Below are 15,372 nucleotides of genomic sequence, written 5' to 3' on the forward strand. Positions count from 1 at the left end.
CAGACAGTCGCATGTTTTTTTAGGTTATCGCCACAATGAGCACACCGAATTGTTGCTTATTTTTTTTATGGTGCTGGCTTTTCTGGGACCAATCTCAGGCCTAACTGGTGTACACAGACATTGATTTCATCTTCTAAAGCACAGCGAAGAGAAGAGGAGAGAAGATAAACTGAAGGAGAAGTCTGTGGCCCTTAGGGAAAAAGCAGGAGAGACGCTGGACACAAAAGTGTCAACTCACTGTGAGGACTTTAAGGAAAGGTCAGGGAGAGATGGGACGTTTCTGTCCAAGCTGTGACCCCACATTTGCTTTTCTGTGACAATCTGGTTGGCATTCATGTGGGTCGTCTTCTTTCTCATTGGGGAGGACAAAAGAGATTGACAAAGAAAAGCAAGAGAGCAGTAATACAGTCCACAGAATGTGAAAGTTTAGGCAGCAGTTTGGCAAAAATGCTGCTTCAGCACTCTTTCAGTGGATTAGGTTGGAGGGAAAATTTTGCAAAATGTCTTTCAGGGTAAACATCAGTGGGTGATGCGGATTAACTCAGGGTTTAGCATTCATCCAAGTTAGATATCCCACTTGGAGAGAAAAAGCCTTGTAATATACATCTGATGATCGAGATAATTAGAACCCGTGTTGCGCTCCTAATAAACATACACATCTCTAATGTCCGTTCCACCCTCGACTCTGAACCTGTAGATATGATCTGCAGACCCCTCAGAAATCGATGGCATCAACCGGAAGAGACGTCGCCCTGTGAAGTGGTTGCGGAAGCAATGCGCCTGAATAGAAACTCTTAGCAGTGATTATCTGCTCGGGGCTGTATGATCCACTCGCAGCCCCACGGCACTTGTCTGCTACATTGGCACATCTCCTCTCAGAATTAACTGAAGCAAGGCGAGTGAGACTGTTTTTAGATGAAAATTCCTCTAGGAGATGTCCGTATGTTTCGGTATCGGACTCGGGTGATGGAAACGGGGTAAGAACCCCATTGAGTCTATCTTTCATTGGGACTGTGCTATTGTAATTTGCTCTAGGACTCGAGCACTTAGATTTGACACCTAACTGTTGGTCTCTGAGCCCCCTCAACTGCATTTGGTACTTGGCCTTGAGCCATCTCAGTTCTTGCCTTATCTCATTCTCATAATCATCTGAAAGAGCTCCCAAAGGATTCGCCGAATACGAGCTCCTTTCATTTACCTTACTCTCATTGTCCACAGGGATGATCCTCTCTTCGTTTGGAGATTCCAATCCAGTAAAAGCCTCATGTGCTTCGTCGCAATCGATATCCCTCGATTCTTGCGAATTTGATTCCGGAACTTCGCGCTGAGCCCAGATATCAGTGTGGTGGACTCCATAGCACTGGCTCGATGGGTCAGGCCCGGCTTTCGAACCTTCAACTTGGTAGGTAATTTCTTCAAAACGACCGTGCACAGCAGCACCTCCATGCTTGGAACACTGAAGAACTTGCAAGTTCTGGGTTGAAGACGCATAATCCAACAGCAAGCCACTAGAAGCACAAGTTCGACACATACTTGCAATCTGGTGTTGAGAACTTTCCTCCACCACAATTTCCCTCTTCCACTCGGGGACTAATGTTGCGATTTCCCCATCGATCATGTCGGCTATTCTATTGACATCTTGGTCAGTAATGTCGAGTTCAGCAACCATTTCGCTCGCCACACTCCATGCAGTGTCAGTCTCCAAATCGAATGGAAAGTATATGTTTCGAATGAGTCCTGCATCGAAGAATTTACCACTCAAAGTTCAGACTCAGGAATCAGGTTTGATCTTAGGACAAATTGAGTGAAAGCAAGATTTATTCGAAACTGCTGACCTTCCTTATCTGCAATTCGGAGCCTCAAGAAAATTCCGTCATCTTCTCGTCTCCTCCCCTTGATGGTAATGTCGAAGTCAGGCGGATACTCATCCTCTTGACAGGTGAATAGATCGATCTCGCTAGATTCAAACTCGAGCTCATGGTACTCCAACTTGTGTTCGTGTTCATAACCAAGATAATTAGAGCATGCATCGATCAGTGAACTGGTACTCTGACAATTTTTATAAAGCGATTGTCTTACGGGAGGACCTGCTTCATCGCAGTCGCCCAGGTAATCCAATGGCCTCAAATCATAACCATAACCGTCAATTTGAAGAAATGGGTCCTGTAATAGCTCTTTAGCTGGCAGCCTAAGAGACACAGTAGCCAAGCATTTCTCCACAAATTCTCGAACCTCGGGATCTTTGACTTTGTACAAAGCCTCTGGTTTTTTGCCCTATAACAAAGATACGGTCACGAGAAGAAGTGCAGAAATTAACTTTCATGTACTCTGAAAGAAAAGAGCAAAATCCATACAGAAATAACTTTCTTGTAGATCTGAGCAGGATGTGTGCACTCGCTGTATGGATAATCGAAAGTCACCATCTCTAATATGCACATTCCGAAGGAATAAATATCGACTAACTCATTATATTCCTCCTCATAAACCTCTGGAGCCATGAACTCCGGTGTTCCTGATCCATAACATTGAAAGAAAAGAATTTTGGAACTCATTACATCGCATAACAATTTGCAACTATCAAATTCAAACATCAAACAAGAGACTGACTGACTGTATGTTAAACTTCTAGAGGTCGTGAATTTACCGACACAGCGAGCAGCATGGGATTTCCTCAGAATTGCGGCGAGCCCGAGATCACCAATCTTGACCTCTCCTTGGTTCCCATTGATGAAGATGTTGTCGCACTTGAGATCTCTATGGATCACAGGCGGGTCACGGCTATGGAGGTAAAGCAACCCTTTCAAAATCTGCCTACACCAATGTTTCACTGCTCTAATGTTGACCCTCCTATGTTTTAACCTATATCTACATAGAAACAACAAGAACATGAAGTTAAAAAAAAAGAGTACTAATCAGCTAATTAACAATCATTCAACTCAAAAGGCCATGTAAAAACGCATCAATGAATGACACAAGTAAAGAAAATTGAAGTGGACTATGATTTTGGGGATGCTTACTGTCTGAGAGTGCCAGAGGTGAACATTTCAGTGACAAAATTGATGTTCCTGTTGGTGGTATCAACCCAAGAAGTGTAGAACTTCATTATGTTCTCATGCTTCAATGTCTTGAGGAGGTGGATTTCACAGTACAGCCTCTCAAGATCTTCAGGTCTGCGCAGGAAATCATAGAGCTTCACTTGATTCCACGCCACTTCAATCCCTTCATACTCATCAAATGCTCTGTAACTATAACAACAACAAAAATCACAAAGGAGAAAATGGATCAATCTTGTAATCATTTCCCAAACAAAGGGCATAAAAAAAAGACTTGAAACAGAGAAGAGAATCTCATACACTGTCTTGGAAGCTCCTTTGCCAAGAATTTCATTGTACTGCAACAGAAAGACAAGCAACCGTGAATTAAACGTGTACTAGACAAGATCATATTTTTAAACAAAAATTAGAGAAAGATTCATAATGTAAAGAGATTTAGGCATGAGGGCATGAAGATTACTCTTCCATATCTTCCGGTAGGATCGACCTCCACGAACTCAGAGAAGTCTGGTTCAACATCTGAAAAACCGCTCATTCCTTCTTTTTCAGAATTCTTGGCACTGGGATAGATACTGTCTTCCTCTTCGATGTGAGTGAGAGCCAAAAGAGACAACCAACGTAGGTCTCCCACGATATTAACAGTACCCAGAAAGCTCAAACTGAAAAAAAATGATTTTTCACAAATTTGTGAAGGGGAATTTTGAGAGAGAGAGAGATGCAAGGAAGGAGAGAGAGAGAGAGAGAGAGAGGCCTCGGTTAGTTCATCTAAAGAGGGCAAGGCTATTTGCCAACTACCCAGAGACAAGGAGGCCGAGGATTTCACAAATTTTAAGCAAGCAAAAAGGAGAATCAAAACAAAAAAATACGGAAAAAATAATAAAGAAACGGGCAAAGATTTCGCAAGGCCTGCACTGCCCGGTGTCCCAACACCACAAAGGAACACAACCCGACAAAACAGCTTTCTCTGTCACTCGTTCGCTCTGTGCTTTGCTTTCTATCTCATCACGAGCTGTGAGGAAATAACAAAAGCTCGAAAATCACGAAACATGCAAAGACACAGAAGCTCCTCCTCCTCCTCCTCCTCTCTCTCTTCTCTTTCTCTATCTCTCTGTTCATGAGCGTGCGACATCTTGCAAGCAAAAGGACCAACCAAATTTACAATTGCTGCCTTGGATAATATTGAGCAAGTGGCATTGCTGGGGATGAGATGTGTATGTTGTTCTCATTTCTTTATGTGTTGAATATGGTGGGTCTGGTGGAATCTCGGGAATACAATAGACCAAAAAAAAAAAAAAGGGAGCTTGGCAAAAGTAAAGAAAGATACTGAAAATGTGAAACAACAGTGAGATCTGAAGTAAAAAATTCGATTTTCATATTCTTGTTTGTGGGATTGATTGCTCATCATTTCCACATGATGATGACATGGACGCATACAGCGTTATTGAGAGTTTAAGGAATTTCATTTACTTAAAAGAACTTTTTGATTACTTGGTAAAGGATTCTCTTTAGATTAGGGTTCTAGGTTTCGTGTCAAACTAATGACATACCACGTTCAACTATTTCCAATATACTATTTTTGCTTGGAAATTGATTTACGTCAAACTAAATATTTTGATTGTCCAACTAAAAAGGAAAAAAATGATAGATGAATTAACAATATATTCTGTATGCATTTTGTCCATGTTAACTTCAATGGAAATATCTATAGAGTATGGTGAAAAGATATGTAATGTATTAATCTTGTTACCATGTTCTTTTCTACTATGGAAAACGAAAGTATTCCTAATATGCGACACCCCACTTGTTTGAATAGAATTTTAGCATAACAAAAAGCGTGAGAAATGAAAATTTGATATATATATATATATATATATATATATATATGTATGTATGACAAAAAAAAAAATTGACCAACTATTGGTTGATATCGACAAGTAGAAAGCTCGGTTGAGAAGAGGAAATGTTTGATCAAAGCAAAAGTCATCGATAAACAAGACAATTAGCGAGCTATAAGCTCATGCATTATGTAGAATGTCAATACTGACGAGATGATTAGATTAGCGCATATGTTGTCATGTCAATGAAAAGCCTTCACCAATGGACAAATCCAAAGAAATTTGATCGATAGGCAGTCCAACGACAAAGTCATTTATGGCAAACTACTGTAGATTTTGCCAAGTGTTGAATTTAGGTCATTTATGAACAAAACAAAGGTTTGCCAACAAATCGAACGAAAACAGAGACAGCGGATTGACCCGAACACATGATTGCCAAGTTGTTATACCTAGAATCTCAGGTAGGGTAACTTCTGGTGGGAAAGTCATTGTTAGATGGTAGAGGATAATGTCTAAATCGTCGGAAAACATTACTGCTTATTAATAATTAAAGATGGAGCTAGCAAGTTATTCGCGAATTCAAAATCCATTACTGTATGGTGATACATAAAAGCCTATGTTGTAATAATTGAGCATGACCTCAACACCAGAACACTGGTTCTTATGCAAATTCCCTTTGGAAATTTACTTTCTTTGCAAAATTTACCATTTTAGCACCTTTAAATTAACACACAAGCGAATGTGCTGAAATGTTATTGCGATTTTCAGAAAAATTCCTAGTTTTTTCATTTGATCTAGAAAGGACTATATATGGTAGTAAAACTAAGATGTCTTAAGCCTTTTTAACTTACTAAATAAAGTTAAATCCATCATTTGTTCAATTTACTTAATCACCTCAAGTCCAATATATGTATAAGTCATGTTATGCATCGATTAGCCCATTACTGTATGGGGTCTTCAACTTTGCTTTAGCTTAAAACAAAATAATTTGATAACGCGAACATCAAATTTGTCATTTTCTGTAGATAACTTATAATTATTAGTTACTTGTACTACAATAACTTCCCAAGTAGTTAAAATCATTTGCATTACTCTATACGGGGACCCTAGTCAAAAACTTAATTGTTTTTGGTGAACCTTGGACTAAAATTTGAAATTATGTTTGATTTATGTCCTTTTAGTCCAATTTTGCAATTTTTCAAAACTTGAGGCTAAAACTTGTGCAAGGTATAAAAAGTCTCTTGTCATGACTCTAATTGAGTTGTTGATTCTCCAATAAAATGGCTTAAAATGAAAATTCTAGCAACTTCTCCCAGGATTATATTCAATGAAGAGGCATCTGGTCCCATAACTGAATTTTTAAAACTTTAAGAGGCCACAATGAAAAGGACTCCTAAAATAAAAATAGGGGCTATTATGCTCATTTATGACTGAAAAATCCATTATTTTTGTTAGTTAAAAAGGCTAAATTGGTCAATAACGAATTTTATATGTAAAACTCTACATCTATGTCGAACAATTGTGGTTGATAATTCAAATTCCCTAATGTTAATATCCAATTAAGGTGCTTTCAGGCATATATAAAGGAAAATTGACGCCTTCAGTAAAAGATGAAAACTTCTTAAATACAGACATAAGGTTAAAGCTAAAAGTCACCCAAACAATATCTATAAAAGTTAATAATTGAAAACATGTACCAAGATATTAATGAAGAAAAAAACCATTTATAGTATATGTAGATTTTTACACCTTTAAATTAATTCTTTTGCGAAAATGCTGAAATGTTCATTGCGATGGTCAGAAATCCAGCTTGTCAATTGCTCTAGAAAGAAGATACTTTGTTGAACGGATTGGGTTGGATGAGCCCATCGAGCAAAAAAGTTATCCAGCTATTAACTTGCTAGTTTTCCCTTGGAGTCCAAATGAACATGTTATATTCCGAAAGCCCATGCTGTTGTTGTCTTCAAGGCTTTGTTTTAGACAAAAAAATTTAACGTACATTTTGTCATTTTGGGAATCTTTCGAATGGACCAATTAAGCATGGGCTAGAAAGATGTCCGTGTGCTTTCCGCACATAGACTAAGAAACAATTGATGATAAAATTTGGGTTCCGCATCATCTTTTGTGAGATCACAAGTCCAAACTTGATCGGATAAAAGCTTGATGTTAATTGGTTTCCATTCTTATGTGAAAGTGACCTCCCTACAGCTTCTCCCGGCACGTCGAGTGGGCCTACGACTAGGACTCTATCTATATGTGTACAGCGATCATGATATACGCCTCAAACCAAACATTCTATGTCATTTATGCTAAATCTCCATTTTTTAACTTGTCCAAATTAGATTTCGCAACATTGGTCCATTACGGTTTTCCCTTTCTAACCCTCTTAATCAATTCGAAAAAGGAATGCTTAATATATATATAAAAAATCCAAACTAGTAGCCCGTGTCACATTTAGCTTAAATTAATATTCAAATTACAAAAATTTTCAAATTCGGTATACAAATAGGATGAAGTTTAAATACAGCTAAAAGGATAAAGCTAAAAGCCCCCAACCTCATCTTTTCAAATTGACTTTCCATCGGGACATCATCTTCTCAGTTTTCATCAAAGAAGACCAAGATTTGCATATGGAGATGCTTAAGATATTATTCGTTTGGGTAGCAAAAATCTGAAACGTTCATCTTGAGTGAAATCCAAATGATCCTAACATACGTGCAACCTTTCTGACCGTGGGGTATTTTTGTACATCGAGCAATAATCTTCACTAAGTAACCTGCTAGGCAATACTGAACTCAAGTTAAATTATAAATGCTGTATTGAGCTCAAGGAAGTAGAGGTAGCTTCTCCTTTGGGAATCTCGAATGGACCAATTAAGCATGGGCTAGGAAAGTTGTCTGTGTGCTCCGCACATAGACTAAGAAACAATTGATGATAAATGGGCCGCACCATCTTTTATGAGATCACGAGTTCAAACATATCGCGATCGAAAATCTAGCCAGCTTTTGCTATCTTATATGAAAGTGGCTTCCCAACTTCAGGCACATGGGTGGGCCTACGACTTGTATATCTATGTATGTGTACAGCGTAGTGATGGCTCAAACCGAACATTCTATGTCAGGTGTTCTCTCCACTTTTTAACATGTCCAAATTAGATTTTCGCAACATGTGCATTGGTTGTCCCTTTCTCACCCTCTTAATAATTAAAAAGGAATGCTTAATAAAAAAAAATTCCAAACTAGTAGCCCATGTCACATTTAGTTTAAATTAATATTCGTATCACAAAAATTCTCAAACTAGTACACAAATAGCACGAGGAAAAAAATAAAAATAAAGAGCCCAACCTCATCTCAACTTGGACTCTCCATCGGGACATTATCTTCTCGTTTTCGTCAAAGAAGGCCAAGATGCACATGGAGATCTTTCGTTTGGGAAGTAAAAATCTGACACGTCGTCTTGAGTATCAAATGATCCTAACATCGTGCAACCTTTCGCCGTTATTTTTGTCACACATTAACTTCAATAAGTACCCTGCTACAATACTGCTCAAGTTAAATTACAAATATTGAGCTCAATCTCTTCTCCTTCCAAAGAGAAACCAGTCGTTGTCTGTAATCTATTTATGCCTTGTATAAAAGTACCAAAAAGAAAAACCCGTATGTTTCCAGATATTTTACATTTTCAATTTTGCCCTTATCGCACCTAAAACTAATGATTTCGACTTGCAAATTTACACTTAACCCATGGAATAATCATGAGATTTTAGATTTCTCATTTTTATCATAAAGACATCTACTCTAAGATATGCTAAAGTTGAAACCAAGATTTAGATTCTGAGAAGTAAATCATTGACTTATAATCAATTAAATGCGCTACCATTATTGCTATTTTGGTGTGTGGGTGTGTGTATGTATGTGTGTGTGTGTGTGTGTGTGTGTGTGTGTGTGTGTGTGTTTGTGTGTGTATGTATTAGAGACATGTATACTGTTATTATTTTTTGGAGTTATATTGCCTTATTTCAAAGAGTGAAAACTGCCCCGAATGAGTTTAGGTGGCGGTAGATGACGAGTATAAACAAATAATATGTAAGTGGAAAGTCTTTACTACTTTGTTCTCTAAATCTTATAAAAGATAGATAAGTATAAAAACATAGATGGGAATATTGAATGAAAGCCTAGCACATTTTAGAAGACAATACAAATGTAATTTCTCTCGAGCACCAACAATGTTTTTGTTTCAAAAGGTAGAGATGTCGAGTCATTCAAATTTGACATAATTCATTTTTTTATTTTATTTTAGGTAAATTAAACAATAAAAATGATTGTTGAGAATGAGAACCGACAATACAAACGAACGCAGTCCTCATTTGACCAAAGAAAACAAAAAAGACTGCATCCGTCGTTTTATACATAAATTAGTAACTTTGAAATAGTAAAGTATTTTAACAAAAAAATAAAATAAAAATAAAGTACAAACAACACTTCGCAGTTTAGAATCGGACTAGTATTCGATAAAAATATGCATGTATAGAATTATATTAGGTTAATATCACGAAGAACTCTAAACTGATATACCTATGATAAATTTATCTTGTTAATTCTTGTTAAATTTTACCGTAAAATTTAACGAGTAGATGATACATGATAGTTGAAATGTGTACCAGTTTAGGGTTTTCACCATTCATTTGCCACGTATGGAATGGTTTGAAATTTTTCGTGGTATTAATCAAATTCAATGGAAATTAAAAGATGGTAAATTTGTCACATGCGTGCCAATTGTGATTTTTGGTGATCAAAAATTTATTTTTGAGTAAATTTATCACGATTGTATCAATTTGAAGCTTTTTGTGATATTATTATAACTTATTTATTTAGGAAATATGTTTTATATCGTAGCATATATTGGATTCTTCCAAGGATATTGACATGATAACGATACAAAATTTCTTAGTATTTGGACAAAATGGCTTGGAAGGATGCATGGCAACATCATTTGTCTTTGTCAAGGATTTGACAAGATCAACGAGGGTATTGGCAAGACGCAAAGAATAGTTATGCAGGGAATTTACAAGGAAGACGGAAAGTCCTCTGGAAATCTTGAATGGACCAATTAAGCATGGGCTAGGAAAGGTATCTGTGTGCTCCGCACATAGACTAGGAAACAATTGATGATAAGTAGGTCGTGCTATCTTTTATGAGATCTCAAGTTCAAACATATTGCGATTGAAAATCTAACCGACCTATGACTTGAGCATTTACTATCTTACGTGAAAGTGACTTCTCAGCTTTTGGCGCGTCGGCGGGCCTACCACTCGTACATCTATATGTGTATAGCCTAGCTGTGGCTCAAATCGAACATTTCATATCAAGTGTTCTCTCCACTTTTTACATATCCAAATCAAATTTTCACAACATCTAACCGACCTATGACTTGAGCATTTACTATCTTACGTGAAAGTGACTTCTCAGCTTTTGGCGCGTCGGCGGGCCTACCACTCGTACATCTATATGTGTATAGCCTAACTGTGGCTCAAATCGAACATTTCATATCAAGTGTTCTCTCCACTTTTTACATATCCAAATCAAATTTTCACAACATGTGCATTGGCTGTCCCTTTCTCTCGATCTTACTAATTAAAAAGGAATGGTTAATATCACAAAAATTTCAAACTAGTAATCCGTGTCACATTTAGCTTAAACTAATTTTCATGTCAAAAAAATTCCCAAACAATTGATGATAAATGGGCCGCGCCATCTTTTATGAGATCACGAGTTCAAACATATTGCGATCGAACATCTGGCCAGCTTTTGCTATCTTATGTGAAAGTGACTTCTCAGCTTCTGGCACATGGGTGGGCCTACGACTCGTACATTTTTATGTGTACAGAATAGTTATGGCTCAAATCGAATATTCAATGTCAGGTGCTCTCTTTACTTTTTAAAATGTCCAAATTAGATTTTTGCAACATGTGCATTGGTTGTCCCTTTCTCACCCTCTTAATAATTAAAAAGGAATGCTTAATTATAAAAAAAAATTCCAAGCTGGTAGCCCGTGTCACATTCAGCTTAATTAATTTTCGTGTCACAAAAATTATCAAATTGGTACACAAGTGCCATGGGAAAAAAAAATTAAAAATAAAGAGACCAACCTCATCTCAACTTGGATTCTCCATCGGGACCCCGGAAAGACTGGGATTTGATTTTATCTCGAACATCATCTTCCCGTTTTCATCAAAGAAGACCAAGACGCACATGTAGATCTTTCGTTTGAGAAGCAAAAATCTGACATGTCGTGCAACCTTTCGCCGTTATTTTTGTCATACATTAACTTCAATAAGTACCCTGCTACGATGCTGCTCAAGTTAAATTATAAATATTGAGCTCAATCTCTTCTCCTTCCGAAGAGAAACTGTTGAGTTTCAGACAATCAAAAAATACACAAGAATTAACGAGGTTCGGCAATAAGCCTACGTCCTCGGAGAATCTTTTTCTTGTTCTGTTTTTTCTTTTGCCATTTTCTTTCTTTTATGTACAGAATTAGGTTGCTACAACAAAGGTAACGGGCAACCTAAAATAGAAAAAATACTCCTAAAAGGTAGTAAGATCAAAATACAACAATTGACAATATATCCTTTCCAAGAATAGAAGATTCAATCCCGCAACACTTCCCCTCAAGTTGGAGCGAAGACATTGTCAAAGGTCAACTTGTTCACCATATCTTGGAATGCTCTTTTGGGAAGAGCTTTGGTGAAAACATCTGCAAGCTGATCTTCACTACGAATATAAGGAGTCTCAATTGTCTTATCTTGAACCTTCTCCCTCACGAAGTGGCAATCCACCTCTATGTGTTTAGTCCTCTCATGGAAAACAGGATTAGAGGCAATGTGTGTAGCTGCTTGATTGTCACAAAACAACTTTGTAGCTTTAGTCGTAGTAACACGACCCAATTCCTGAAGCAATAATCGTAGCCACACAATTTCGGATGTGGTGGTAGCCATGGCCCCGTACTCGGCCTCTGCACTAGAACGAGCAACAACATTTTGCTTTTTGCTCTTCCAAGTAACAATATTTCCACCCACAAATGTGCAAAAACCTGTAGTAGACTTCCTATCCATAGGATTTCCAGCCCAGTCTGCATCAGTATACCCAACAATCTCTGTGTGACCATTATTCTTCATCAATATTCCTCTTCCTGGTGAAGCTTTCAAGTACCGAAGCAGGTGGTTTATCAATTCCATGTGCCCCTGTGTTGGATTCTGCATAAATTGACTCACATAGCTGACTGAATAAGCAATATCGGGCCTAGTAATGGTCAAGTAAATTAGCTGTCCTACTAGTCGCTGAAATTGCCCAATATCCTCTAATGGTGTATTATTAGCAACAAACTTACTGTTATAATCCATAGGGATATTGGCTGGTTTGACTCCAAGCTTGCCGGTTTCTTTCAAGAAGTCAAGAACATATTTTCTTTGCGACAAGAATATTCCTCTTTGAGAACTTGCCACTTCAATACCCAAGAAATACTTCAATTTGCCAAGATCTTTAATATCAAATTCCTTGCTCAAATGAAGTTTGAGTGCTTCAATTCCGGATGAGTTACTACCAGCAATGACAATATCATCAACATAAACCAAAATGACAACAATACCTTGATTGTCGGCTTTAGTAAACATCGATGAGTCCGCAACACTTCTTTTGAAGCCGAACCCGATGAGTGCCGAACCGAGCTTACCATACCGGGCTCTAGGCGATTGCTTAAGTCCATATAATGCTTTCTTCAATCTACACACTATTCCATCCTTATTTTCCAAGGGATGTCCTGGAGGGAGATCCATATACACTTCTTCTTCTAAATCTCCATGAAGGAATGCATTTTTTACATCCATCTGAAACAAAGACCATCCACAATTAACAGCTATGAACAGCAACACTCTTACCGTGTTCATTTTTACCACCGGTGCGAAGGTCTCTTTGTAGTCTATTCCATACGTCCGAGTGTATCCTTTGGCAACAAGGCGAGCTTTATATCTCTCAATAGAACCATCACTATTATACTTGATTCTATAAATCCATCGACATCCAACAGTCTTTTTCTCCTTCGGCAATTGTACCAACTCCCAAGTGTGATTACGATCCAAGGCTTGAAGTTCCTCTTTCATGGCGTTAATCCATACACCTTTATCCTTAGCTTCCAAGAAGCTAGTAGGTTCCTGTTGCTCATCAATAGCGGATAAAAAATTGAAGTGGTTATGAGAAATTTTGTCATACCCAATGAATTCCTGGATAGGATGCTGAACAGTGTAATAAGTGGAGAAATCCTGAAGACGTATTGAAGGTCGAGTAACACGTGATGATCTTCGAAGTGAAACAACTGTTGGCAGCTCTTCTGCTACATTTTCATTCCCCTCGGGAACAACTTCATCATTGTTAGCGGTGATGTCAGAATCACGTGAGTGGTCATGAACCACTTACGGGCATGAGCTTACGGAACCTGCGGGACTCCCGACATATGGCATTTCCTCCGGCGGTATTGGGATAGGAACAAAATCAAGAGAGAATTCTCTATAGTCATCAGTGTACTCCCCATGAGTTTGGTTCCTATCGGAGAAGAACATGTGAGCTTCATCAAAAAACACATCACGAGAGATATATACTCGGTGGGTACTCGGGTCATAACACCGGTAGCCTTTCTTGACGGAGGAATACCCAACAAACACACATTTCCTGGCACGAGGATCAAGTTTACCACCGGTTTGAGAATGAACATAGCAGATGCATCCAAATATCCTCAAATGAGAAAGGTCAAATTTTCGGCCATGTAACACTTCCATTGGGGTCGTGTAGCCCAAAACCCTACTAGGGAGACGGTTAATTAAGTAGCAAGCCGTGAGAACAACATCGGCCCAATAGGTTTTTGGCAAGTGACCGGAGAACAACAAAGCCCGAGTTACTTCAAGAATATGACGATTTTTTCTTTCGGCAATACCATTTTGTTGAGGAGTGCCAACACATGATGTCCGATGAAGGATGCCCAAGCTATGTAAAAAACTTTGAAACTGATTATTAGTATATTCGGTGCCATTGTCTGTACGAAGAACTTTCACAGTAGTATTAAACTGATTTTTTACCACGTTGCAAAATTCTTGAAAGACACGGAGAACTTCGGTCTTCGACTTGAGAACGTAAAGCCAAGTAGCTCGGGATTTGTCATCAATAAATGTAACAAAATAGTGAAAACCTTCCTTAGAAATAATAGGAGAACTCCAAACATCGGAATGTACTAAACCAAACAATTCGGTAGATTTATTTGTGCTAAGAGAAAAAGGCAGTCTATGCTGCTTAGCAAAGTGACAGGGATCACATGTGCTAGAATCATGAGCGAGGGACAAGTCAAGAATATGGAGTACGCGATCGGAGGGATGGCCCATGCGCCAATGCCATAAGTGAGACATGTGCGCAATAGCCTTGCTTGCTACCGAAGCTATAGGGTGAGATTCCAACATGTACAGCCCATTCTTCGGTGTGCCTTCACCAATCATCTTCCTGGTAGTGCGATCCCGAAAGAGTACCTTTTGCGGAGTGAAAATAACATTGCAATTCCACTGTTTAGCACACTTACCGACAGACATCAAATTAGATGCTAATGCAGGGACCAATAAAGCATCAGATCGTTTCGAAAAAAATTGGAGCTGTCCACTCCCCATAGTAGGAACTTGCTTACCATTAGCAATAGTAACAGCAGGATGCAAACTACTTGAGGCAATATTAGATAATACATGGGGAGAATGACACATGTGATTTGTGGCCCCGTAATCAACAATAAACCGAGTGTGAGAAAGAGCAGAATTAGCATACACATTACCCGAAGCCTTAGCAAGATTTGCGGTGTTCGTGGTAGCTGTTGACGCCTAAATTTTGATTAATCTATTTTTTGCATAAAAATTATAAAAAATCATCTCACATATTTATTTTTAGCGTACATTGCATTGGCATATAATCGGGGGAGGAACACTTAATTTAGCATGCGTCTAGACTAGGCACGGGATGGAAAAATACACCGAGAAGATTTGAAACTTCAAGGACTGTATTGCAAATACTTAAAATTTCGGGATCCGTATTGCAAATACTTGGAACTTCGGGGACCGTATTGCAAATACCAAAAGAAGATGAAGAAGGGAAGATGATGAAGGGAAGATAATGAAAAGAAGATGAAGAAGGGAAGATGATGAAGGGAAGATAATGAAGGGAAGATGAAAATGGAAGGTGAAGAAATGAAGATGAAGAAGGGAAGATGAAAATGGAAGGTGAAGAAATGAAGATGAAGAAGAGAAGATGAAGATGGAAGGTGAAGAAATGAAGGTGAAGAATGAAGGATGAAGAACTTTGCCTATAAAAGAGAGAGCTCTTGAGAAGAGTTTTAGAAGGGGGAAGTGGAAGAGAATTGAGAGAGAGAGAGTAGAAGAGAATTGAGAGAGTTTTTTTTAG

The 15,372-nt window shown here is 38.2% G+C and overlaps 2 protein-coding genes across 5 annotated transcripts in view; both read right to left on the bottom strand.

Moving 5' to 3' along the window:
- LOC115729126 overlaps positions 1–8,849 on the bottom strand; it is a 30,670-nt gene extending 21,821 nt beyond the window's left edge. The window contains exon 1 of the mRNA XM_048273295.1: positions 8,825–8,849. The gene's annotated coding sequence lies outside the window, so the exon portion shown is untranslated. The remainder of the gene's footprint in view (positions 1–8,824) is intronic.
- LOC115728408 (probable serine/threonine-protein kinase WNK9) lies at positions 580–3,873 on the bottom strand. 4 transcript variants are annotated; one of them, XM_048273294.1, is made up of 7 exons: positions 3,514–3,869; positions 3,354–3,391; positions 3,018–3,245; positions 2,645–2,754; positions 2,355–2,512; positions 1,836–2,274; positions 580–1,737 (listed from the first exon to the last, which is right to left on the bottom strand). In XM_048273294.1, the coding sequence occupies exons 1-7, from the start codon at positions 3,586–3,588 to the stop codon at positions 716–718; spliced, it is 2,070 nt and encodes a 689-aa protein (XP_048129251.1). In that variant the 5' UTR covers positions 3,589–3,869; the 3' UTR covers positions 580–715. The 4 variants fall into 4 exon arrangements, with proteins under 4 accessions (XP_048129251.1, XP_030514602.2, XP_048129250.1 ...); XM_030658742.2 differs by having other exon boundaries at positions 2,645–2,865; positions 3,514–3,867; XM_048273293.1 differs by having other exon boundaries at positions 2,355–2,865; positions 3,514–3,873.
- Positions 8,850–15,372: the final 6,523 nt, after the last annotated feature.

The sequence above is a fragment of the Rhodamnia argentea genome, chromosome 1 (assembly GCF_020921035.1).
Source record: "Rhodamnia argentea isolate NSW1041297 chromosome 1, ASM2092103v1, whole genome shotgun sequence".
In the NCBI taxonomy this organism is placed as follows: Eukaryota; Viridiplantae; Streptophyta; class Magnoliopsida; order Myrtales; family Myrtaceae; genus Rhodamnia; species Rhodamnia argentea.

Excerpts from the sequence above, each read along its gene's own strand:
- LOC115728408 (XM_048273293.1), bottom strand. The coding sequence starts at position 3,588 with ATGAGCGGTTTTTCAGATGTTGAACCAGACTTCTCTGAGTTCGTGGAG. Across the intron at positions 3,246-3,353 it reads AAAGGAGCTTCCAAGACAGT|TTACAGAGCATTTGATGAGT; the intron begins GTATGAGATTCT and ends TTGTTGTTATAG. Across the intron at positions 2,275-2,354 it reads TCTACAAGAAAGTTATTTCT|GGCAAAAAACCAGAGGCTTT; the intron begins GTATGGATTTTG and ends TCTTTGTTATAG.